Below are 25,457 nucleotides of genomic sequence, written 5' to 3' on the forward strand. Positions count from 1 at the left end.
GTCTTAGGTTTACACTTAAGTGAATCAACACACCCCTATAGAAGCACTGCCTTTCTCAAGGGGGCAGCTTCCCATTTCCACTTTCATTTTCACATCAGTTCCAGAGAGCTGCTTTCTCTATAGCTGCACTGTCCAACGTGGCAGTCACCAGCCACATGTTACTATTGAACACTTGATATGTGGCTAATGTGAGAGTTGAGACGTGCCATAAGTATCTATGTGAAACACACCCCTGATTTCTAAGACTTAGTATGAAAAAAGAATGTAAAATACCTCTTTCATTTTTTACATTGGTAACAAGTTGAAATGCTACTATTTCAGATATACTGAGTTAAAAAATATATCATTAAATTAATTTTGCTTGTATTACTTAAAAAACTTTTTTTACTTAATAAAATTTATTTTTTAGAAGAGCTTTAGGTTCACAGTAAAATTAAGTGGAAAGTATAGAGAGTTCCCATAGTCTCTGTTTCCACTTGTTGTCTTCCATTATCAACATTAAAGTGGTACATTTGTCACAATTAATGAACTTATATTGACACATCATTATGCCCCAGGGTCCATAGTTTACATTAAGGGTTAACCCTCGATGTTCTATAGGTTTTGACAAATGCAAAATACCATATGTCTACCGTTACTTGTGTTACTTTTGAAAATAGCTACCAGAGCACTTAAATTACACATCTGGTTCACAAATGTGGCTTGCAAATATTCCCATTGAACAGTGCTGCTCTAGAGAACTTTTCTCCTCTTAGGTTGTGGACCACAATTTAATTACAAGTATGCTATTAGAAAAGCTCTACTGTCTGACAAGAAAGCACAACTGTTGTTTTCAAAGAATTAAATGGTTGCAAAGAATAGACAATTCTTAAACAATAAACCAGACCAAAAAAAAAAGAGAAAAATAAAAGAGATTAACGTACAATAACGTAAGCTGATTAGTGTACTAGACCTTAACCGTACCCCTAGATCTTAACACTCTCTGTTCCATACACGTTGTAGCCTTCTCTGTATGTAGCGTAATTTTGAGTGTTGGTGGCAGGAGCAGGCTTAAAGTTTTGGGTGTTCTTTGTGAGTTTCATGCGTTTGGACTCTGCCCGCGATTTGTAACAGAATTCTATCAAAGCCACCATCATGGCCAGCCCCAGACCTCCGACAAGTATATAGAAAACGCCTGCCACATTGCTCAGGCTCAGAGCGCTGGTCTTGTCCTAAGAGAAATGAACAAGGCGATTAGTTCTTGGGGAAAACAAAGACAATGGAACATTATAATACATTGCAACAGTATACAATAGTTCTAAGTCGTAAAATAACTAGACATTGATGTAAATGTTATGACTCAACTCTGGCAACTGGTGGATGTTTCACAATGGCTAGTAAGACAGCAGACTGTGCTTCTGTTGACAGTTGTGATCCTCACCTAAATATTCTTTTATTTTGCCTCCTTAAATCCTTTAGTACCTCAAGATGGTGTCAACAACTAAATAAGGCAACATTCGGCCATGGGAGCAGAAGTGTAAACACAAGCACAATTTAGTCCTCTGCCAGCTTGCATAAACACCATTTGCCAGAGTTGAGCAGTGACATAATCTCTATTGATGTAACACTCTTTTCATTTGGGAACTTGAAGCACTCTTTCCCCTCTCTGCCCCGCAACACCCCTTTCTCCCTTGTTCTCCCTGTGTCAACAACTAGTTTTTAAGATAGCAGGTGAGTATGTTAGCGGTTCCTGATATTCATATTGGGGGGAGTTACTTCACAAGGGTTTGCTTAAAAAGGATTAGCTCTCTCCTTTCACCCAGTGGTTGAGAAAGAAATTGCTCCCTGTGGGGGCTGGTTGCTAAGGTCTCACCCTCAGGGGAGCAAATCTTTGTGCTGTGGAGACAAGGGCACAGCACAATGAATTGACTCTGTTCCCGCTTCCTGGGAGTTTAAGGAAACCCTCAGGAGGACCCACTGGGTCCTGAATTGGCTCCATACAAATCAGAAAACTTTTCCGGGAGGCTGATGATTGAAAAAAAAATCCAGCTCATTTTTAGCTTTTACTCCAGGGAATGTAGAGAATAATTAGGGAAAAACAAAAACAAAAACCAAAACCCTACACTTATCTGATCTCGATTTAAAATGGAAGGAGGGGGGTGGGGGAAAATCAAGGAAGCCGGTCAGTGACTTTCAGGTCAAACTGTGCAAATCTGACTAAGCTATCTGCCTGTATGAAAAAGCAGAAACTGAACTGCTGAACAATGGAAAGAGAAAAGTTGGTGCCTTGAGCCCTACCTTGAGGTAGGACACAGCAAGGGCCAGGAGCCTTTCTTTGACAAAAATAAAATAAAATAGCATTTTGTAGTCTTTTTAGAGGGAATGTAACCATTTTGCTGCTGAATACAATAGAATGGAATACCCACATTGTTAAGCCAGCGAATTGAGTATCTTATTCAAATGATAGCACAGTGAGGAGATGATGGCTATGGCTGACACTCAATACTCTGTAGCTCAGCTGGTCCTAGTATCATGTAAAGAATTAAATATAAAGACAATTTGGCCATGTTCTGATTCCATTTTCCTAAGAGCCAGTCCTGTACTTGTTTACTTCAACAAAAAGGCCAATTGGAATTGAATCACATTGTCGGGAAGGGGGGTATGGACATGCCTCATCTCTATAACAACCTTGCAAAGAGTCGCTCTTCTAGGATGAATGACAGCTAGACAAGTGATAAGAATCTCTGTCACTTATGAAATGATGGATCGCCTCCTTAAGGAGGCTGGTGAAACTATCTGCAGGGATGTTCCACAGTCCATTAGGAAATGGATCAATTTCTGGTAACTTGTCCTCTCCCATTAGATTTGTATATGTATGTGATTTTTGATGGGGGAAAAGTGTCCTTTGCATGACCCATGTAAGCTGTAGCAACAAAGTTTCAAGTTCCTCCAATTTAAGTTTCATAAAATTCCCTGTTGTGGGATGTAGAAAACCAGGAGCAAAATGGTTCACTGCACAAGGAAAATGAGTGGCATTTCATGAAATGAATTAACTGATACCACAATATTAGTTTGAAAAAAGGAAAGGCAAAACTTGAAACTCAAAAAGAATTTTCTTAGGGGGGCAGGAAGGAGGCGGGGAAGAGTGTTTCATGCTTATCAATGTGATGTTATCCTGAGAATGTATACCCTTAAGGAGCATGCGACTGAATTTTAGAAGTATTACGTACAGAGATTCAAATAACACCTTTGGAAGAGAGAAGTGTGACAGACTTAATGAAATTTGAAATCCAAATAGATGCTGAACTCAATACAACAGCAGCTGAGAGGAGGCTAATCATTGTGCTTACAGAAGCCAGTCTTTGTTACTTAATTCTTTGACTGTTTTCAAGTGGGCTCAACATAATATAGTCATAACCAAAGGCATTAGCAACTACAAAGTCTCTGAAACTGTAAGAGGTTAAGAAAAAGTACTGTCACAACTGGATCTTTTTTTTTTTTTTGGTTGTTGTTGTTTTTCTCTTCGAACTTTCGAAATGTGAAATACAGTAAAACCCCCTTATAACACAGCTCATTCTTTGGGAATGTGGTGGGCCAGATTGAGTTCCCTAATTATAATAGCTTGCCGGGAGTCCATGAGTGATGTCACGTGGCAGGCCTCTAAGGCTGGTGTTTCCTTAAACTTTCAGTGCTGGTGTTATAAAGGGGTCCCACTGTGTCAGGGAGTGTGTGTTGGGAAGGAAAGCCGTTTTAGGGTAGAAAATAAACAGTGGTTCAAAATGTGATTGCTAATCAGTACAAAAAGACCTTCAGCGACTGACCTTACTCCCGGAGTCCTTGGCTCCACACTCCCCCTTATCGTACCACCATTTGTTTTTCAGCTTGTCTAAGATGCCTTGTTCACTGAGTTTCAATACTGCAAGGTTTACAGGCGTTCTTCACGTGGGAAATAACATAAATAACATTATATTATGTTATTTTATGTTATTCAAGCTTCAAACTACTTTAAAACTATAGAAAGCGATAAAGCAGGGGGCCCTGGCCACAGAGTAATTTTAGACACTGCAGGCAACCTGAGCATTACCTTATAAAAATTAACACTACAGCAACGCTATATTTACCAGGGCCTGCCCATATCGCTTTGAGTAATCGGCACACACTGTTAAATTATGAGGATAGAAAAAAGGCACTCCTCAGATAGGCGGTGTGGGGTGAGGAGGGTTTCCCCTCAGTGACAATCGTCGGCGGCAGCTTGCAGTAGCTTTGTGATGGAGGTGTGTTAGGTTTGATCTAACCGGGTGTCTTGTTGTACTTCCAGACAGAAAGCAAGTTTTATGGTGGAGTGGGGAAGGGAACGGGGCCAGAAGGGGAGGCACTTCCACATGTGGAGACAAAAGGATGAATTCCAGCAGAATAGAAGATAGATTCTCTGTGAAGAGCACGCCTTCTGATTAATTGTCCTTTATTACACAAATCTGCTGTCCAGCTGAAAATGATCTTCCAACAAACTGTACTACATACATGTCTCCCCAGACTAAATTCTTACACCATACTGGTCTTAATATTAACAGTATAATGTGGACCTCTGAGTTCTGTATAAGAATACTTTCAACAGTGTGACATTTGGTCTACGGATTGTTTTTAAGTTACTGATCAGCTGTCTCTCTGATATGGTTGTACGTCTAGGGCCAACTCAGGTCATCAGAAGGTGAACTAGATTGTTTTAAAATGGATTATTAATATGGCATGACCTGAAATGGCAAACTGACTCTGCCTCCATGGCAGTGCTGTAGAGGAAGTTTAGATAAGCTGTTGTAGTCAAATGAAGCTTCAGAGCCACTTCACAAATGCGGGAAACCCTATTGGTCCTAGGGTAATGATTTTCTCTCTTGGAAATTTCTTCAGCTGTAAAATGGGAATAATGACTTCTACAGTTTTCTTTCTAGACCTAATGAATCTTAAAGGATCTCTAATAACTTTAGATTTAAAATGCATTATAGAGAGGGGGTGGCATATTTGTATTATGAGGCTATGAACTACTGTGTGTTCAGGCTCATGTGAACAATATTGCCAGTACTAGTACCTGTTTTCCTGAATGCTACCAATTTTCAAGGAGGAAAACAGGTATATTTGTGTAACTATGAACATTCCATATAATTTCTGAGTTTATTTTGGGTAACTTGGACCCACCAACATATCCCAATCATTGACAAGACTTCTGTTGTCGCAGAGATCTGTTCTCTATCAGACCATCCCCAAAGCCTGTTTCCTTTCTTTTCCTCTTTACTGTTGAGAGCAGAAGGACCATCTTGAGATATTCTGAGAAATAGATCATCATGTAAAAATAATAGGCAATTTCAGAGTACTTAGGATTTGTAAAACTATAAACCTTTAGTGTCAGGGAGGTGACACTTTCTTGGTTAGTGCTGAACTTGGCAGCCAGAATATCTGTATTTGGTATGTCACCAGGAAATTGAGGTCCTTTTATACTTGAAACAAGTTCCTTCAATCAATACTCAGAAGCTTAGGCTTCTCAAGTGCTGGCCAGAGTTGCTTGGAATGCAAAGAAACAAAAGTTATTTAAATAAAGATGTGAGCCTCTTTAGGATATTAATAGCTGTGACAGTCATCTTCGACTTTTTTTTTCTTAAAGGACAGACAGGCCATCTATGGCCATGAGATCAGTGTTGGAATTGTCTTCTGCCCTAGTCTCCACTGTCTAGCCTCCTTCTCTCTCCTTTCTCCTATAATCTTTTCCTCTATCACCACCACCTTTCCTTCAGTGCTATGCCTTAAACTACATATTGGCACCCAGGCTCAGGATTATGACAGTTGGCTCAGATTGCAGGGGAGATGTTTTTCAATAACAGATAGGTCACTGATTCCATCAGGACCACAGGAAAAAGTATAAAGCATTTTTTCTTCCTTTTCATGCTTCCTCTTTTCTTACTGCAAAGGGCCCAGTGTCTTCATGCTGCTCTCTGACTAAGCCCTTACTGGGCCCTGACCTCCCTCAAGCTACTGTGTTCTTCAAATGACTTCAATTTCTTTAGTTATGGCTGCTCTTACTAGATCTCAGGAACACAGCAGTCTGATTAAAGTCACTCACACTAAGGTCCAAATAGAGATGTCTCCCTAGAGAGCCTAGGTTTAAAAAAAATTATCAACACTTAAGTAAGCTAGGGTTGATAAAAGTGGGGCATGCTAGTTTAGAGCAGCGGTTCTCAAACTGGTCCAGAGACCCCTGGAGGATCCCTGAAATCTTTTCATCAGAGGGTCGGTGAGGTCAAAACTATTTTGGTAGTAATACTACGATGTTCTTTGCCTTTCTCACTCTTATTCTCTCATGATGTACAGTGGAGTTTCCTGGAGGTAACATGACATGTGATATCACAACACATTGAATGAAGAAGTAGATATGAGAATCCTATTCTGTTATATTAAGCCAGATATTAAAGATACTTGCAAAAATAGGACAATGCCACTCCTCACTGATTTTTTAAAAAAGCAAGCTATTTATGTGAATATACATTGGGTTTATTATTTTTAAATGAGTTATTAATACATTATTTAAAAATCATTCAATTTTAATTTCTGATATGGTAAGCATTAATAGACATAATACATATGAACAAAATCTTTGGGGGTTCCTATAACTTTGAATTGTGTAAAGGGGTCCTGGGACAAACAAGTACTGGTTTTAAAGGAGGGAAGGCTTTTCCTCTGCTGGCCCTATTCTGGGCTGCCACCCTCCACTCTTGTCAAAATCCAGGCTGAGCATTTAGCATCCAGGTCAGCAATCTAGCATCCTGCTTTTCTGCCAAGTGGCCTACCCCTGCCTTAGGCCATTGAGTGGCTCCCTCAGAATGGTTGGTAACCGCTCTCTACTGCCATAGTCTGTACAGTTACAGTGGAGGTTACCTTAGAGCAATGGTTCTCTATTAGGGGTAGTTTTGCCTTTCAGGAGACACTGGGCAATGCTGAGTCATCTTTCATTGTCACAACTGGGGAGGGGGGCAATACAGGCATCTAGTAGGTAGAGGCCAGTGATGCTGTTAAACACCCCACTATGTGCAGGACTGCCCCCACCACAAGGCCCCAGATGTCAATAGTGCTGCGGCTGGGAAACCCTGCCTTAGACAATCCAAACCTCATCTGATGCCCCAGGACTTTAGGGAAATCTGACAAATTATATATCCTTAGAAGTTTAGTCTTTGATTGGAAAAAAAAAATCACAGGGCTTATGAAATCTGGCAGGGAACCAATGTGCGTTTGGGAACTTCTAAATAAAAATGAAGGAGAAAAACAAACATTTTAAGCAGCAGCACAGCCAAGCAGCATAAAAGCTGTAATCAGAAATCACAGATAATACCACTTAACAAGGTTAGGGTAGCTGCCAAGAAAAGAAAGTACTTTAAAGGCCAAATCTCCTACAATTGTATGTTGCTGCAGGGTGGAACAAATTCTCAAGATGGCAGAGAAAAACTGCTTCTATCCACATAATTTTCTCTGTTACTGTACCTTACTGGATGTATTGCCAAACTCAATTCAAATCAACCAAATGTACTGACGTTCCCCTTCCAAAACACACACGCACACACACACACACACATACAATTTGGTATTTTAAAGAAAGTAGAATTAGGTGGGCAATTGGTCACTTTAAATGTCACTTTCCTCTTGATGCCATTTTTGCTCCTCACCCTAATATTTTCTCTCCCCCTCTTCATCTTCTATCTTGCCTTATTATTTGTGCCCAGGACTTGTGTTTCCCCCTAGACTATGTTGCTCAAGTGGAAAGACCATGGCTTATATATTTGTATTCCCCACTTAGAATAGTTCTTTCAAGAAATACTTGAATAGAAAGCTCTTTTAGCATTTTGTTTTCCAGCCTAGCACTTAACACATAATAAAATTATTATTATTGGTCAAGTTTAACAATCACTTTCAGAAGGTAGATTCATGGCTTCTATAAGTACAGCCATCGAGACACAGAAAGGGTCAGTAATCTGCTCTAGCCTGCACTGTACCTTCACCAATGGAACACACAAAAGGGGGTGGCAAGCCCACATTGTTTTTGTTCTTAGATTTTGGATGTTCATAATGAATTTTTTCTTTAGGACCATCAGATTCCAAATAACTCTCAGCCTAGCAAGGGTAGATTCAGCAGCTGGGGCCTTTCACTGCTGTGGTGCGGTGGTATGTCTCCAGGGGAATGTTTCAGAGCTATGACTGCAGGCCCTTAACGGGTACCTAAGAGAATTAGAAGTCAGAAATATTTATTGTCCTTGCTTCAATAGAGAATGGAAAGAATTAAACAAAGTAGGTCAGATTCCTATCATGGAAATTAGTTAGTCATTCTCCCCTCTGAAGGGCTTGCTGTGAATATTTCCTGAGTGGAGTCCTCTTAAGGCAAAAATAAAACAGAACGAAACAAAAACACAGGTCGTAGAGCTTGGGAGAGAACAGGAGTGCTTTGTAATTTCAGGGGGTCTGGGACCCCCCACCTCTGCCACAGATATTTTCCTCACTGGTACCTGACATTCCATCAAGGGAATTTCACATCTTTAAGATGGAGGAAACTTCCTTGTTAAAATACAAAGCTTCATGAGAAATGGGAAAGGAAGTGGAGTGTAACTGTTTATAAACTCCAATTCTTTGTTCTGTTTTGTTTAAATAATGGTCTGGGGTGTTGGGTGGAGGAAAGGCTGTAAATTCCTCCTATGGAAAGGCTGTAAATTGCACCTATAGCATAAAAATGTATGTGGATTATGGACCAGATGGAGGGGATAACAGCAAATGTCACCTAGATAGTCAGTTAATAGTATGTGAAGGGAGCACTGACCTGAGACAGAATGATGGTTCCTGAGTGTGGGGAGCAGTCATGAAGTAGCATCAATTTTTTTTTTTTTTTGAAATTGGGGTAGTAATGTAATTCATAATGCCTTGAAAATGAGTTCTATTTTTGAAGAAAACATTACTGGCTGATACAAATTTCTGCTTATCTCTGCCATCCCCACCTGGCAACAATCAACAACAAAGCTCTGTGCTCATTAATCCAGGGCATCCAGCCCCGGGTGGCAGTTGTCTAGGTTCCCAGCTCATTTCTGGGAGCTATGAGCCAGCCATTGCGAAGTTCAATGTCATCTTAGTGCTGGCCAGTGTTACATATGCAGACAGTTTTAGGATAAGAGGAACAATTTTTTCTTCTGTGAAAGTAGAAACTGCTTATTTTTTTTTTCAAGTAAAAATTTTGATTTCAAAGGAACTGTCCAATTTATTTTTTAATTTTGATTTCAGGAAATACCTAAACTACATAGATTTGAGCCATGTTGGATTCTTTTCTTATAAAGAAAGAAATGTGGAGAGAGTGATGTGAGGGTGCTGTTTTCCCATAGTGCAAAGAAGAAAAAATGGCCTCGTGAGTTAGTGACCAAGTTGATTCCTCCATATGGTGTTCCTAGAAGGGTTGAGAGACAAGGTCTGTACTATGGATATGGTTCTAGGCCTGAAAGATATAGGAATCCGAGGGTATTGTAAGATTTATCTATCTGAGAGACTGTGCGATATATTCTAGTTTAAGTGGCTTCTTTTCTCCTTTCTGAGCAGGGACATCTAAAGAGCAAATGTCTGTTTAATTAATTATACCAAGAGATCTTCAATGGTGCCCTTAGGAAGGACAGATATATGTATAAATACATAGGTCATGGAGCGAAAGACAAGGAGATTACGGAGAAGTAAAAGAAATACATGAGCAAGGATGGTGTATTTGCAGTGTTAATTACAAACTTGCTCTAAGAACACAATGTCTGAATGATGATAACAGAAACTTATCACAGCCTAAGCTGGAAGCCCTCCCCTCATGCTATGATTTATCCAAAGCTCACTCCAAGTTACTGCATTTGCTTCTTGGTACCTAGTGACTTTTTGGAACAACTTCTAAAAATTATCTTTGGTCCGGTGGAGGGAGAAAAGCCATCTATCACTGGCTTTTCTACTGAAGATATTTCATGTTTTCATGGTGACAGTTCACCTTTTCAAATTGCTCGCTTGTTTCCCTAGCCTTTTCTGGAGAACTCCTAGTATCATTCAGGAAATCACAGGCAGGAAGGCAGTTACAGACATCTCTGCCCAGGCAGGACTTGATCTATTAAGTTGAAGTCAATTGATGACCAACCAAGAGAAGATTCATCATTGGATGAACGGATATAGTCTAGAGTCCTTGCTATTCTTTTCCATAGGTTACCTGGGGAGAGTGTAGTGAAGGGATTTTCCTCTCCATCTAGTAGCTGTTGGAGGCTATGCCCTAGACTACATTAATATTCTGGAGCCCCTTTAAAGAAGCTTGATTTATTTCTTTTCACAGGGGTTTCTGGATGCAGGATTCTAGGAAAATGAAGATTTAAGTTATTTTAATCTTTCTACCCTTAGAGAAAGCCTGAACTTTCTCCACAACCTGAGAGCAGGCACATATGACTGCTGGCAATACTGGACCCTGGCCACCCAAGTGACCCTCATTCCACAGGGGCAGCTACAATGATTTGCAGAGTTATACAGTGCTTAGCTGCTAGACTCTCACTCTGAGACAGTATTTATATCATGTAGTTCACAAATGTAGCTTAAACCTACTTAACTCCTTGCTAATGAGATCATAATTTAATGTAAGTGCAAAGAGCAAATTCAATAATGCATGCCTATAACATTAGGAGGTGAAAGCTGTGAGCCATTTTACTAAGGGCCCAACAATACTAGTGATTGAAACCTATCGATGGGCTTCTGTGCTAGAGAAGCAGCCCCCAAAGTCACTTAGAGATATTTGGATAAAGCCAGGTCATTTCCAAATGATAACCTCTCAAATGCAAAGTGATAGACCTCTTGATTACAAGTTGTGAATTTCACTAATGGATTCTTGCCAAACTGGGCCTTGGTCCATCTCTCCCTCTAGAACTAGAAACCTGAACAATTTATTGGTTGTGGACTATCTGACATAACCCAATTTGTCTGGGAAGACTTCTTACTCAGTTTGTCCCTGACAGGGAGAAGGGCATGAAGGAAAGATGCTAAGCTTCTGGAGAAGCTAGTTTTTTTTTTAAATGTGGCCACAGATAATTTCCCAGGTACGTAATTGATATGAGTCCCTTGAAAACCCTGTTTTGAGATCCATTAACATTCAAACTATCACGTTTGGTTGTGTTTCACTGCATACAAGTGTCTTTTCTTTAGTTCATCCCCATGATACTGAGAAAGAGAGGCATAGACTGAGAAGACAGACGGAAGCAGGTCTTTACCAGAAACTCAACAAGTGTTTCTGAAGAAAGACATCTAGTTCATTTTCCTGATTCTAGGCAAAATATTCATTGAGAGTTTAATCCAATGGGTGCCAGCATTCTACTTTTCTCCCAGTAGCCCTCCATTGACCATGACCCATAGAAAAATAATCAGTCTTAGCTTACATGCCAATAGATTGCAACAAATAGGGTCTACCTATCAGATCTGAAAGCTAACTTCTGGTTGCCATTCCAGGGTACACGCCACTCTTTTCAGCTTTCATCCACTTCTCTGGATTTCCAGTAGCAATGCTAGACAGCACATGCTAGCAGAGTCAGTCTCTCCCTCTCATTTTTTTAAAAAAAATGTAATGGATGCTATTGTCTTAGATCTATATTTTGAGAAATATTTGCTTCAAAGCCAGATGAAATTTGAGCTTTATGGTGAATCTAGCACTTGGACCACCCTTTGCCACCTCTGACCAATAGGGATTTGCCTCATGTGCCAAGGGCCAAATGTTTTACCGCTCTCTAGAAAGTCAAAAGAGAATAGATTTCAATTGTTCTCTGTAAAAGAAATCTGCCCCCACCCTGTTCCACCAACCTCAATTCCCACCCTCATCGAATGTGTTTTAATCATTTCATATCTTTTGTGTTTCTTTTCCAATCATTTCAAATCTTTCGCATTTCTTTTCCATGGCTGTCCTACCTTTCAGAGAATGTAGTCCTATATTCTTCTCTTCAAATGAAAGGAGACCAAATGATTTGCTCTTAGTGGGGCAGAAAGAGCATAGCCATATACCGTTTAACTCTGCCACTGCAGCGGTGTCTTTCTTCTTGGCAACTGTATAGCAGCATTCTTACCTTCAGGCTTTTCATTCCTGCTGCTCTTTCTGTAGCTCTGGTGTTGGACATTTGGTCATTGTTTGTCAATAAGAAACACATTCATGTTATCAGGATAACACCAAAGGCAAATAACCACATCCTAATCATAGAAACTGTGTTAAGGCCACGTAGTCAATTTCAAAAAAAAATTCATTAAAATGGGTTAATTAAAAAAAATACTTTCTTTCTGGATTACAATTTTTTTTTTTTTTCCGGTGGTAGAACTTATTCTTTAACACCATCTGGTAAAATCAATGGTTTTGGTAGTCACTGGATTGGTTCAGTTCTTAAGGCAAAAAGGTCCCTTGTTTGCAGCAGCCACTTGAAAGAAAGTGAGGATTTGCTCTTGGGAAGAAGACCTGAGTAAGTTCAAGGAGCAAACTTAGTCACTATCAGGAAAGAAAACTGTCAGTTTCTTCATACTTCCAGGCGGCAGCACCAGCATAGAGACATGCAAACCAACGAAGAGTGTAATGTACTCACCCTACTCCTTGATCCCAAACCAGTCTTGGTGACTCACAGGAACTTCTTCTAAGACGCAGGAAGTGCCATCGATCTGTAATGATTCTTGACTACACACATAACAGTGTCAATAGAGAGTCACTGGGGTCCGGCTTAACCCTGGATATCCAAAATGTCTCCCTTTAGGGATGGCTCCTGCCAATAAAACGTCCATCTTATTGCAGGTAAAAGGCAGAGGCAGATTCACATCCATGACCCAAGGCCCAAGAATGTCAAACAATTCTGGGTGTGGAAGAGAAGTGGTTAAGAGACGGTGGCATAGGAGAGGAGAATTGTAGACAAACATGGAAGAAGAAATACACACAAAGCTGAGGATCTCATTTATGCATATAGGAAACACAGTATCACCTCATTTATCTATGTACCACTAAAGAGAAGCCGAGGGCATTTGGAAATCTACTGTCCTAAAGTATAACTTTTTACTATCTCTGAATAGAGACTTGCTAAGCAAATACATGGTTACGAAACAAGAAAAAGATTGTGATAGGAGGAATATCTTTGAATTTCTTAAGAGAACAAACTCTTTTTAAGTACTTTAAGAGCACCCATGTGAAAGGAGATATAACTAATTTTAATTGCAAGTCATTTTTGGAATTTATTAAAACAAGTTCCCTAAGTTCTTTACTAGCATCCCATTGGTTAGTTTATTCTGCTGCTGCTGCTACTGCTGCTAAGTCGCTTCAGTCGTGTCCAACTCTGTGAGACCCAGTAACGGCAGCTCACCAGGCTCCGCCGTCCCTGGGATTCTCCAGGCAAGAACACTGGAGTGGGTTGCCATTTTCTTCTCCAATGCATGAAAGTGAAAAGTGAAAGTGAAGTTGCTCAGTCGTGTCCGACCCTTAGCGACCCCATGGACTGCAGCCCACCAGGCTCCTCCATCCATGGGATTTTCCAGGCAAGAGTACTGGAGTGGGGTGCCATTGCCTTCTCCGTAGTTTATTCTAGTCCCAATATATTTGTGAAGAAAATAAACTGCATTTCTCTATCAATACTCTATAAATCATAATGATCAGGTTAGAAAGATGCCCTGGAGAGGAAATGGCAATCTGCTCCAATATTTTTGCCTGGAAAATTCCATGGACAGAGGAGCCTGGTGGGCTACAGTTCATGGGGTCACATAATGCTTAGTTGCACAGTTGTATCCAACTCTTTGTGACTTAATGGAAGTTTAAGTTCATATCTCATCCTCATCCTTACTTGCCTATATGCCTTACAAGTTAAGGCAACTCTCACTGCAGTCAACTGGTTTAGAATGGTTTCTTTTAAACATTCTGTTCCAGTGTTCCCCAAAGCACACAAAATATGCTGATTTTTGTCTTGGAAAATATAGACACTGGAAGTTGATTTAAATCCCTGGATAATGGATTGTTTCATTGACCAGACCCCATCTAGTAAAATAAGGTTATGTGGGGAAGCTAGGCTGGGTGCCCTTCACCCAAGATTAAGGGAGTGAAACAGCGTGGGTGTGGGCATCAGAAGAATTTGAAAGTTTGCGGGGACAAGCAGCTGAGGAGGGAGGTTGATGTGGTAATTCAGCAGCTAAAATCCCCATTCTGCTGTGATTTATAGCAATAGACTTTCACTGGCTGTGTCACAAACCCCTGGTGATGGGGGTTTATCGCTGAAACAACCCACTGGCTCCTAATTACTGCATTTGCACACACAATGTAATAAAGCGCTAACACAAAAGGGTGATTTGCAGGTTAAAAATTCCCAAACCACAGCTCTAATTTCCATGATCCTTGCCTGTACATTTATAGTTCATCAAGGAAGGATTGAGTCTGATTTGTTTCCACCCTATTAGCCCAGGTTTAGGAAACTGGCAAACCCAAGCAGTATTTTAGTTCTAACCTGTAGATCTGGTGCAGAGGCTAACTGGTGACTGACCTTATTTTAATTTCTTGTATTTAAAGAATTTTAAAAAATCTATTTCATCAGCCTAACTGTATGTACATTTAAAACAGCCTGATCACTGCTTCTTTCTTCCATGAAATAGTAACTTTTAAAGAATAGGCTTAGAATGTGTTATTCTCATATCAGAGGGGAAAAGTCAAGAATTTAACATAATTGCCCATTTATCATTATTTAAAGGTTGTGGGAGAGAGATAAATAATATCTGTTTTTTCCCCCTCTCCTGGTTTCAGAGATAATAGTTGTGAAAGTGTTTTTGAAAAAGTAAAAGCACTTATAAACGTCAGGCTTTGTGATTATTGTCATTTTTAGTAATCAGTACTGAGGGCTGGAATGGCTTAAATATGCTATTTGCCTTGTAACCAAGGTAGTTGAGAATGAACTTGATTTTTATGGAAATAGATCATATGTAATCAGATTTGCATTGCTCATTGGATGGGTTGATGTGATAAATTGCTGTCTGCAATATTATCACAAGAGGTGACCCTGAAAGTCACCAGAGATTTGTGACAGCATTAGCTGTGTGACCTTCTCAAAGTCACCACCATCTCTGGGTCTCACTTTCTCTATGAAATGATGGTGTATTTGTCAATTGTCATGTTAACTGGGGATGGAATACAATAAAGAAATGTAATTCTCAAGCCATTTTACTAGTACAGTTAAAACTCATTGATTTGAATAGAGAAGGATTGTCTGAAGGAGAAAGTCCTGAATTACAAAATAGGTTTGAAGAATGACAGTTTCATTTCTTAAAGTCTATTTTGTAATTCAAACTCTCTATAAAACATTGCTTTAGTGAAGGTTCTCATGAGAACTACCTTAGCAGATAAATTTGTAATGAATATGATTATATCTCAAAAACTGCTTCCAACATTTGAAAAAGGTTTGTTCTCGTAAGGAAAAATTCAACTGACAATTGAGTCTAAACTCTTCATTTGCTTAACAAACCTCTCTTGGCCTCATCCCTGATAAAGTTAGACTGTAGATTGGTCCCTGTAGACTGGTGTCTGTCCAATTTATCACAAATTATAAATTAGAGGGCTCCAAATTAATGAGGTTTCACTGCCTTTTCTACCTTCTTTTCCATTGATTTGTTTTTGGCATCACCACTAAATAGTGGTAGCACTGATTCAAGTTCATCTCTTGCCCCTTCTCTTGCTCACTCTCAGAAAACAGCAGGTAGCAAGAAGAAAGAAGTTAAAGGCAAGCTCCTTGGTCATCCAGAAATGGAATAAGCAATCATTGGATACGCAGCACTGATCACACTATTATCCATAGTTGAGAAAGGGTCGACTTATTTCAAAAACTTGTCTGGAGGAGTGAGCAAAGGAAGTGATTTGAAAGATGAGTGGCAGGTAGCACTATGGTCAAAGAAGTTGGCAACATTTAGCATCTACTGAAATATTTTTCTATTTGCATGCCAAAAATCAGATAATCTGGAAATTGTGGGGCTTGCAACAAAGTTACTTGATAATTTTGCAGCAGTATCAGCTGAGGCAATATCTGGGTGAAAAGGAAAAATTCAGCCAGATGCGTGCAGATCTTTTTGTTTATGTAACATCAAACATCTGGTTATTTGAAAACTTCTGGGCACTTGGCATCATATGGATGTTTTAGAGTCATCTTGATACAGTCCATGGCGCCTTTTTAACCATGCTGAGTATGAAGGATGAATTCGTGACAGCCATGTATCCAATCGAGCTCAATTTTCACTCTGCAACTCACTTGAACGGTATAATTAGGTTCTCCGTGGCCTGATAATAATATGAGAAAAAAGACCAGGAAGAAAGTGCTAAGTACTCTAGGCATCAGGTGAGCCATTGCCAAACTCGAATGAGCCAAGTCAATGGCATTAGTTCACACTGGTAGGAAAGGAAGTTAGCGCTTTTTGATACATAGTAAAACCTTGATTAATTGGAATCCATAAGGGACGAATGGAATTTTCAATAAGAATACTCATTTTGTTTCATTCTTGGCTAATAATACTTTTTTTCCCCCTCAAAGTGCTTGTATCCACTTTCTCGCCTCAGGCAAGCAGCGTCTAATGTTTGAGGGTCAATCCAGATGGAGAGAAGATATAGGAGACAGAGCTGAGCGTGACCCAACCATAGGTCATCTCTTGGCAAGTGATTAAAAAAAAATCAATTCCTTGCAGTCTTCTCTTTTGGTACTATTGTTGCTTTCTCGTCAATGTGGAACTGTGAGGGGGGACAATTCAGTGAGCTGGTGTACTGGTTAGGTGAGTTCTGGTTAATCAAGGTTTTACCTTGCCCATGCTTGGTAAGATTATTTCCTGTAGAAAGTTGTTTTTAAATTTATTTCTTGGAAAGTGCTCTGTGTTTCCAAACCCTGTATTATACTGCAGACTGGCAAACTAACTTTTCCGTCAGCATCCTGAGGAGTGGAGAGAGAAAGAGAGGAGCAGAGGTGTAACCATTGTCTCTGAAGGAGAAATGTTTTGGCTCCCCTGTCTGTTGGTCTGTGACTGGGAAACACTATTCTTCACCTTAAGATGCCCATGGTATCTTGGTTGTACAAGAGTCGATCTTACATGCTTCAATATCATTCTCATGCCCTTTAGGCCACGGAGGATTCTGTTTTCAGGTCCTCTCCTGTACTTACCCAACACGTCTTCCATCATTATATTGTGGCTTCTGAGCTTGCCCCTATTTCTTGTTGCTTGGTTGAAGGCTATTCATTTGTTCTAGCCCGAAGAACATTAAGGAGCCAAAGGAATGCCAAGTAAGATGGATTTTCTCACAACGGCAGCCTGGATAACAATTAGACCTACCTGAACCAAGAACACGGCTAAGGAGAAGCCAAATCAGGGATTTATACACAAAGAGTATCAGTCAGGCGACGCACTTGTTTAAATATACCGAATACCTTGGCAAAGTCTATATATGTGGTGGCCTATTGAAGAAAGACCCCATTTAACTTGAAACTGAACTTGTTCTTTGGCTTTCAAGTTGAGTGGGGCCAGCTTAAATAGGCTATCACATATTGGGAACATCTCATCACTCATACACATGATTGAAGAAGCCACCTCTAATCAGGCAACCAACCACTGAGCAACCATCACGCCTGAGGGGGAAAAAAAAGGGCTGTTACCTGACTTTTCAGTAGATAGATTTGATTTCTCACAGCACTCATCTGAGGTGGGTGGGGACAGTCTTAAGGAAAGCCTCAGGCTTGTGAAAGCCTAGGGTGTTGAGACCTGCACACTGGCCTCCTTAAGGCAGGCGGTCTGGCCTGTGAGGGGAGGGGCAGGGTGTGGACGGGGAGCCTCTGTCTGGGAGTTTAAGAAGGGACCCAAGTTAGATCAAAAGTGCGGGCGGTGCCCTGAAGTCTTTCTAGTTCCCAAAGCTGCCAGGCAGGGGAATAACCTGGTCATTCCACTTTCTGTGTGAGTCTTGTGCTCTTTCCTCAATAAGAAGCTAACAGTCTTGCCGATTACTCGTCACTAAGGGTACCCGGTTGTGGTGACATTGAGGCTGACCTTGGAGTCACCGCCCCCGCTGCCGCACTCTCCTTTGTCGTACCACCATTTGTTTTTCAATTTGTCCAAGAGGCCTTGCTCATTCAGTTTTAATACTGCCAGGTTAACAGCATTTCTTGAAACGATAAAACAATAACTTGTAAGAAAATGCACAAATGCTTAGGAAATCGTTAACGTATAAAAAGGAGCACAAGAGGACAAATTGGCTAAATTTCACAGAACGTGGAGCTATAAAAATGTCTGTACAGCAAATACAGGGTTAAATATTGGAAGGTGGCATATGGAGGATAACATTTGCTCAAAAACTGAAGTGTGCGGGATGGGGAAATTGTCTTTGAGAAAAAAAGTAACAAGAACACCACATCCATGCAATTAACATTCGTCACATATGGCACCATAACTTGGCTTTTACCATTTAAATTGAAAAAGCCGTTGAACTGTAAAATTAAAACAGCAACAAACAGTCAGAGAGGACCACACAGAGAGAGAACATTAAAAAAAATGGATGCATTAAATAGATGAAACCATAATTTACCGTCTTATTTAACTCCATGGAATATTGTAGGTTTTAAACTTTTAAAAGTTACCTCAAAATCCACAAGAAAGAAAACGACAACAAAATGCATCAGGGTAGGTGGAATACTATAACAACACGGATATTGTTATATTATTCCACCCACCTTAATGCTGAGCCTTTAGGGGTTGCCACACCATAGCCTTTGGAATCCAGATTTCCACCAACTTTCATCGTATCACACGGTTTTCTCTGCTCAATGTACTCATTCATGGTTGACTCCAGCAGGAAGGCGAACTTTCCCTTGGACTTCCGCACTCGGGCCACCCCGTCTGCTGTTGTTTTGGTAAACACAGATGGCTCTGCTGATTTCATGTAAGACCACATTTTTTCATAGACAGCAATTTTGGATCTCTGCAACAGAGATAAGAATTCTTAGAACTACCAGATCTTAAAACTGGAAGAGGCCTCAGTGCAGTGGTTTTCCAAAATGTTTTGATGGCCATCTACAGAAAGAAAAGCAGGTTATGCTGCAACCCAGTAAGTACATTCATACATATATAAACATGGTTCCAATAGGTTTTTCCAAAATCACACTCATCTCTGCTATGTGTGCTGCTCTCTGCTAGTTTCTATTCTGTTTGAATTCACTTAGAAAAATGTTGGTCAGGACCCACTAAATTGATTTTATGGCTCCAATAATGGCTTGCAATCTACTTGGAAAAACACTCTCTTAGTCCCATCTTCGTCTCAATTCAGAAATCACCCTACAGTATACTGCTAGGTAATTACCCTTTACCTGCCTGAAAAAAAGAGGCCATTGGAAGGGAGTGTACAATCATTTTTGTTAGCCTACTCCAGCATGGGGCACTAATTATTGTAAGAAAGTACTTCCTTATTCTGAGCTGCAATTTGTTTCTCTAAGACTCCCACCCTTGACTACTATCCTCTAGAGCTATGCAAAGCAATTCTGTTCCTTCTTCTACATGATGGTCCTTCAGATATTGCAAGGTTGTTATTATGGCCCCTCTTCATCAGTTAAACTCACTGATATCTAATATTGTTCCCAGAACCCTCACAATTTTGATCTTTCTCCCATTGGATTCTAGCTAGTGATGTTTCCCTTGAGTTGGAGTGTCTAGAAATCAAATATATATGACAGGGACAGAATGAAGAGAAAAACTGCTTCCTGTCATTGAAGCATTATTTTCTATCAACACCGTTTGAGCTTTAAAAAAAATTATTTAGTCTTTCATCCATCCTTTCAACAAACACTCATTGGGCACCTGCTGTATACAAAGCACTCTACTGGGGGTGTGAAGAATTTGAGAATCCCTCCCTCAACTCAGGTTGAGGTCAACCCCTTCCCTAAACCGTTAGTTCTTTCTACCATGCCAAGTTTCCCTCATCTTTAGCTTTTTGAAGTTAATTCCATTAAATTTCATCTTAATTCAGGTGGTCCTTAGAACATGGACTAATTACTTACAGCTCTACATTAAGCATTCTGGGGAATATAAAGGAAGCATGGTCTCAGTGACCCCATGACTTACAATTAAGTTGGGAGCTAGATCCTGAGACATGAAAACACTTAGAGAAACATTCAAAAGAATCTTTGACCAGAAGTGAGATAACATGGTAGAAACTATAAACACATGCCATGTTTTCAAGTGTGCTTTTATGGGGTTTCCTGGCCCCTACCTCAGCTTTCTGGATTGCTTATTTGGCCAGTTGCACTGTATCTTTCCTGAGGCTTGCTTGGATCTGCTCAAAGAATTCCAAAATTATTTGAACTCCCAGAACTATCACCATGGAATAAAGCATTGTGTTTATGGCAATCAGATCTTCATTGAGGCCCTCACTGAGTCACTGAAACTATTCATTGAGATGAAATATGCTTGCTTTGCATAGAGAATAGGAAAAATACTCAATGTGGCTGAAGTGGGATGAACAAAAGGGAGAATGGTAGGAAAAGAGCTTAGAAGGATAATCAGAAGTCAGATCTTGTACAGCCCTGTGGGTCATGGTAAAAAGTTTGGATTTGTTCTACATGTGATAGGATACTATTGGAGGATTCTGAGGAGGGATGTGATAAGATCAGATTTAAAATTTTAAAGCAGTACTCTAGCTGCTGTATGGAGACTAGACTATGAGGCAGACCAGAATGGAAGCAAGGAGATCAATTAGGAGGATTTTCTAATGATCCAGTGGAGCGATAGTTGTGACTTGGACAAGGCCGGGAACAATGGAGGTAGACATGTTTGGGGAAGACAGCAAACAAGACTTGCTGAGGAACATCTTCCCCTGACAGGCCTAGAGACACTTTCAGATTAAATATTTCCAAACTGCACTTAGTCTTCCTTGTACAGCCTGGCTCTCCTAAATTCATCAGCAAACTTCTTAACATCCAAGTAGAAGGTTTGGTTTTTATTCCTTCTTCAGCCTCTCATTATGCCATGTTTATTCTAACATAGAAACGCCTGTAGGATCTGTCGTTCTGTCTCCTTCTCCTTCTCATTAGCTTTGCCCTGGGTCAGGCTTTCCTCAGTTTTTGGTCTAGACTACATGGCCTCCTAACTGGTCTCCCAAGTCTCATCTTCTCTTCCATTTATCCTCCAGTGATCCTTCCAATATGTAAATCTGATCAAGTTACTTCATTCTTTAAAAGTCTCCGATAGTTCCCTAATACCTGAGGCCAAAATCCAAACTCTAATGTATGATATTCAAGAGTTTTTATGATCTTGACTACTCTCCTAGGAGCTGGTCACAATGGACTTCTCACTCTTCACTGAAATATGCCACACATTTGCATATCTTCTGCCTCTGGTTATGCTTTGGCTTCTGCCTGCTTAGCTCTATTCATCTTACAAGATACAGAGTGAATAGCATGTCTTCTGTGAAATTTTTCTTGACTCTCCTCTGTTCCCACAGAAGTGATTCCTCAGCTGTTTTCCCATTGTAATGATCCAGGGGAGGGATAGTTGTGACTTGGATGAGGCTGGGCTCATATGTTTGCTATAGAGCTTTTACTAAATTGCATTAAGGTGAATTGGCTATGGTCTGTCTTCCCTGTGTTGCTGGGTAATATTGATGACAAGTCCATGTCTGGTTCATTTTGGCAGCCCTGTTGGCTGCTACTGCTGCTAAGTCGCTTCAGTCGTGTCCGACCCTGTGCGACCCCATAGACGGCAGCCCACCAGGCTCCCCTGTCCCTGGGATTCTCCAGGCAAGAACACTGGAGTGGGTTGCCATTTCCTTCTCCAATGCATGAGAGTGAAAAGTGAAAGTGAAGTTACTCAGTTGTGTCTGACTCTTCGTGACCCCATGGACTGCAGCCTACCAAGCTCCTCCACCCATGGGATTTTCCAGGCAAGAGTACTGGAGTGGGGTGCCATTGCCTTCTCTGAGCCCTGTTGGAGGCCAGCACAATGTCTGATGCATGGTAGGCACTCAAGATATATTTAATAACTGAACCTTAGGCCTGATCAGGGTGAAAACCAGATTCTTGGTCAATGTCAGAATGTTGGTGAATATGACTACCAACACTAATTTTACAGCATTGTAGAACTCTAGAGCTGAAGTTACTCTAAAGATCTTTGGATCTTTCTCAACCAAACCATTCAGGATATATGTTTTATAATCTACAGTTTGTCATTTGTTTTTTTGTCCCTTAGCCTGCCTTTAATGTTCACACCAAGAACTTTCCTCCTAATAATCGAGATCTTCTAAAATTGAAATCCCATCCATTGACATTTATGCTCATTTCACATCACATATCCTCACTGTACACATGAAACAATTTCTAAGCATCATAATGAAATATTCTCAATGGCTTTATTTTATTTCAGTGGGAATTTCCTAGACAATTGCCCAAACACTTTTTAAAAGCAGTAAATAATTCAGATGCACAGAAAGATATAAAAAGTTCTGTAAGAACACCTGTGTACCTGACACAAAACTTAAGAAATAAAATATTATGAAGTTAGTTGAAATCTGCCTATGTATCCTTCCCTAACTGCACACGCCAAAAGTAACTTCTATACTGAATCTCGTCTTTATCATTCTCTTGCATCTCTTTATACTTTTTCTCCTTTGCAATGGCTGCATAGTGTTTTAATCTATGAATATGTCATACTTTATTTACCCAATCCCCTATTGAAGGACTCTTAAGCCAGTTCCAGTTTTTTGCTATTACAGACAACACTGTGGTGGGTATGTATCTTTGTTCACTTACAAAGAGGTATTTTGTATTGGCCCAGTCAATTCTGAATAAAAGGGAGAGGAGTTAGAACAATTAGTCTCTTTTATTTTTATTGGAGTATAGTTGCTTTACAATGATCTGTTAGTTTCTGCTGTACAGCAAAGTCAATCAGCTACATGTATATATATATATATAGTGGTATAGAATCTGCCTGCCAGTGCAAGAGATGCAACAGACGTGGGTTCAGTTCCTGGGTGGGGAAGACCCTCTGGAGAAGGAAATGGCAACCCTCTTCAGTATTCTTGCCTGGATAATCCCATGGACAGAGGAACCTGGTGGGCTACAGTCCATGGGGTCACAGTCAGATGTGACCGAGCAGCTAAGCATGCATGCATACATATACCTCCTCTTTTTTGGATTTCTTTCCCATTTAGGTCACCACAGAGCACTGAGTAGAGTTTCCTGAGCTTATATAGTAGGCTCTCATTAGTTATCTATTTTATGCATAGTTTCAATAGTGTATATGTGTCAATCCCAATCTCCTTACACAATTTTCAAATAGTCCATTACTTCCAAAGATAAATGTTTAAGCCAAGGGGAAAGGGGTCCATGAATTTTGATCTGAGCGTACTCTAACTTGGACTCATTTACTTCATCATTTACTCGAGCTCTTTGATTGTTGATATAGGTTAAAAGGTTTATTTTCTATGTAATGAGGCATTTTTAGGGGAATAAATGGCAGTGCTTGAAGTGGGTACTTTAAACATGTGTGGTGTACATGCAATGGATATTAATGAATGCAGTAAATGAAAAGTTAGTGGCAGGAATGATTGGGTCCTGGTTGATGACTTAATTCTGAAGGTTAGAAAGGTGGGAAAGAAATGGATCATCAGTGAGAAAAATTGAGCTGAAATGTTTATTTTCCTAACGTAGTATTTAAGTGACAGTACAACACTGAAAACAAAAAGAAAAAAGAAATCACTAGCTGTTTTCGGTAATCTGTCTTATTTGGGCTGAAATATTGAAAACAATAGAAGGGATTGGATCTGAGCTCAATCATCTGGGAGAAATTTTTAAAATGACAGGCCGGATGTATAACAACAAATTCATTTTTTTTTCTCCAGGGTGCCACAGTTCATTTTTATAACCACAGAGCACCATTTTGAGCCTAAGTAGGAATAAACAATGGCCTTGAAAAGAAAGAAATTCTCTTAGAACTGCTAGATAATTAGCAAATGAAATCCAAACAGAGAAATACATGAATGAGAGAGAAACGGATTAATTCAAAACAGTAGATAAAGTAATGCTATAGAAATCATGGATTCCATAGTCACTGTTCCAGCTGTTTGTGACACACCATCAAGGTCGGTGATATGGAGACATTTGCTCTTTTGTTGAGGTGAGAATGTAAGGGGGCCCCGTGAGGCAGGTGTGTGGAAGTGATTACTGAGGGTGCTCAGTCCACCAAGCAGCCCTTGGCTCTTTGCAATGGTGTTGGTTGCTCCTTGCCTCTGTGCATATGTGTCCCTCTTGTAGACCCAGGTGAGTACAAGGTAACTGTATAGTGCAGTGGTTGAGAGTATGGAGTCACACTGCTTGTGTCAGAATTCCATTCACCTAGTGGATAAATGATTTGATCCCTATGTGTCTCAACTTTCTCATCAGTAAAAGGGGATGATTTTTTTTAATGCACGTTTCAAAGTTTATTGGGAGAAATAACATGAGTTAATAACACGCATCTCACTTAGAACAGTGCCGGACACACAGGAAGTGCTAAAAAAAATGACATAGTTTTATAGTACAGAAAGCATCATTTGTTTCAGTGGCAGAATTTAATATTACTCAGTCCCATATTTACAGAATCATGACTTCATTTTATAGAGGAAATTATATGCTCAAGTATTATTCACATGTTTGGATCTCCAAACATATTCCTGGTAAATGCCCATGGTCTGCCCTCAACAAGAATCATTATCATTTGATTTGGATTTAAAACACTTTGTTGGTGGAGGAAAAATGGGCAGGATGGCATATTTCCTTTTAAATTTATGTTTTGTGGTTTAGTTGAGGTTCATACATTAAAATCCTTATTAACCAGAACACTACTATTGGGGATACCTGGTGAATGAAATTTTCTGCTTCCCTGAGAGTTAAATTAGAATATTTACTTGGTTAATAGGACATTCAGTTGGAGTCAGTAGAGTAACACCTCTTAGAGCTGCTGCTGCTGCTGCTAAGTTGCTTCAGTCATGTCCATCTCTGTGCGACCCCGTAGACGGCAGCCCAGCAGGCTCCTCCACCCAAGGGATTTTCCAGGCAAGAGTACTGGGTTGGGGTGAAAGTGAAAAGTGAAAGTGAAGTCACTCAGTCGTGTCCGACTTTTCGAGACCCCATGGACTGCAGCCTACCAGGCTCCTCCTTCCATGGGATTTTCCAGGCAAGAGTACTGGAGTGGACTGCCATTGCCTTCTCCAAACTCTTAGAGAAGAGACCCTAAAAACCGTCTGTTTCAGCCTCTCACCCAGTGTAGCAATGGCTTCTCTGCTCAAATGCCTCTAGCAGGCAGGTACTCCCTAGGTCTCACGAGGCTCAGGAAGTAGCTCACTCCGTGGTGGGACAGTTCAAATTGATAGAAAATTCTTTTTGTTGGGCTGACTTCTCTCATGAGAACCTCTCTTCCCT

The 25,457-nt window shown here is 40.2% G+C and overlaps 1 protein-coding gene across 1 annotated transcript in view; it reads right to left on the bottom strand.

Moving 5' to 3' along the window:
* GRIA3 (glutamate ionotropic receptor AMPA type subunit 3) overlaps positions 1-25,457 on the bottom strand; it is a 308,467-nt gene that overhangs the window by 4,295 nt on the left and 278,715 nt on the right. Inside the window, exons 13-15 of the mRNA XM_068962694.1 lie at positions 18,744-18,991; positions 18,064-18,178; positions 964-1,211 (exon numbers count right to left, since the gene is read on the bottom strand). Coding sequence (XP_068818795.1) covers positions 966-1,211; positions 18,064-18,178; positions 18,744-18,991 — 609 coding nt within the window. The 3' untranslated portion in view covers positions 964-965. The remainder of the gene's footprint in view (positions 1-963; positions 1,212-18,063; positions 18,179-18,743; positions 18,992-25,457) is intronic.

This window comes from Capricornis sumatraensis, chromosome X, assembly GCF_032405125.1.
Source record: "Capricornis sumatraensis isolate serow.1 chromosome X, serow.2, whole genome shotgun sequence".
NCBI lineage: Eukaryota > Metazoa > Chordata > Mammalia > Artiodactyla > Bovidae > Capricornis > Capricornis sumatraensis.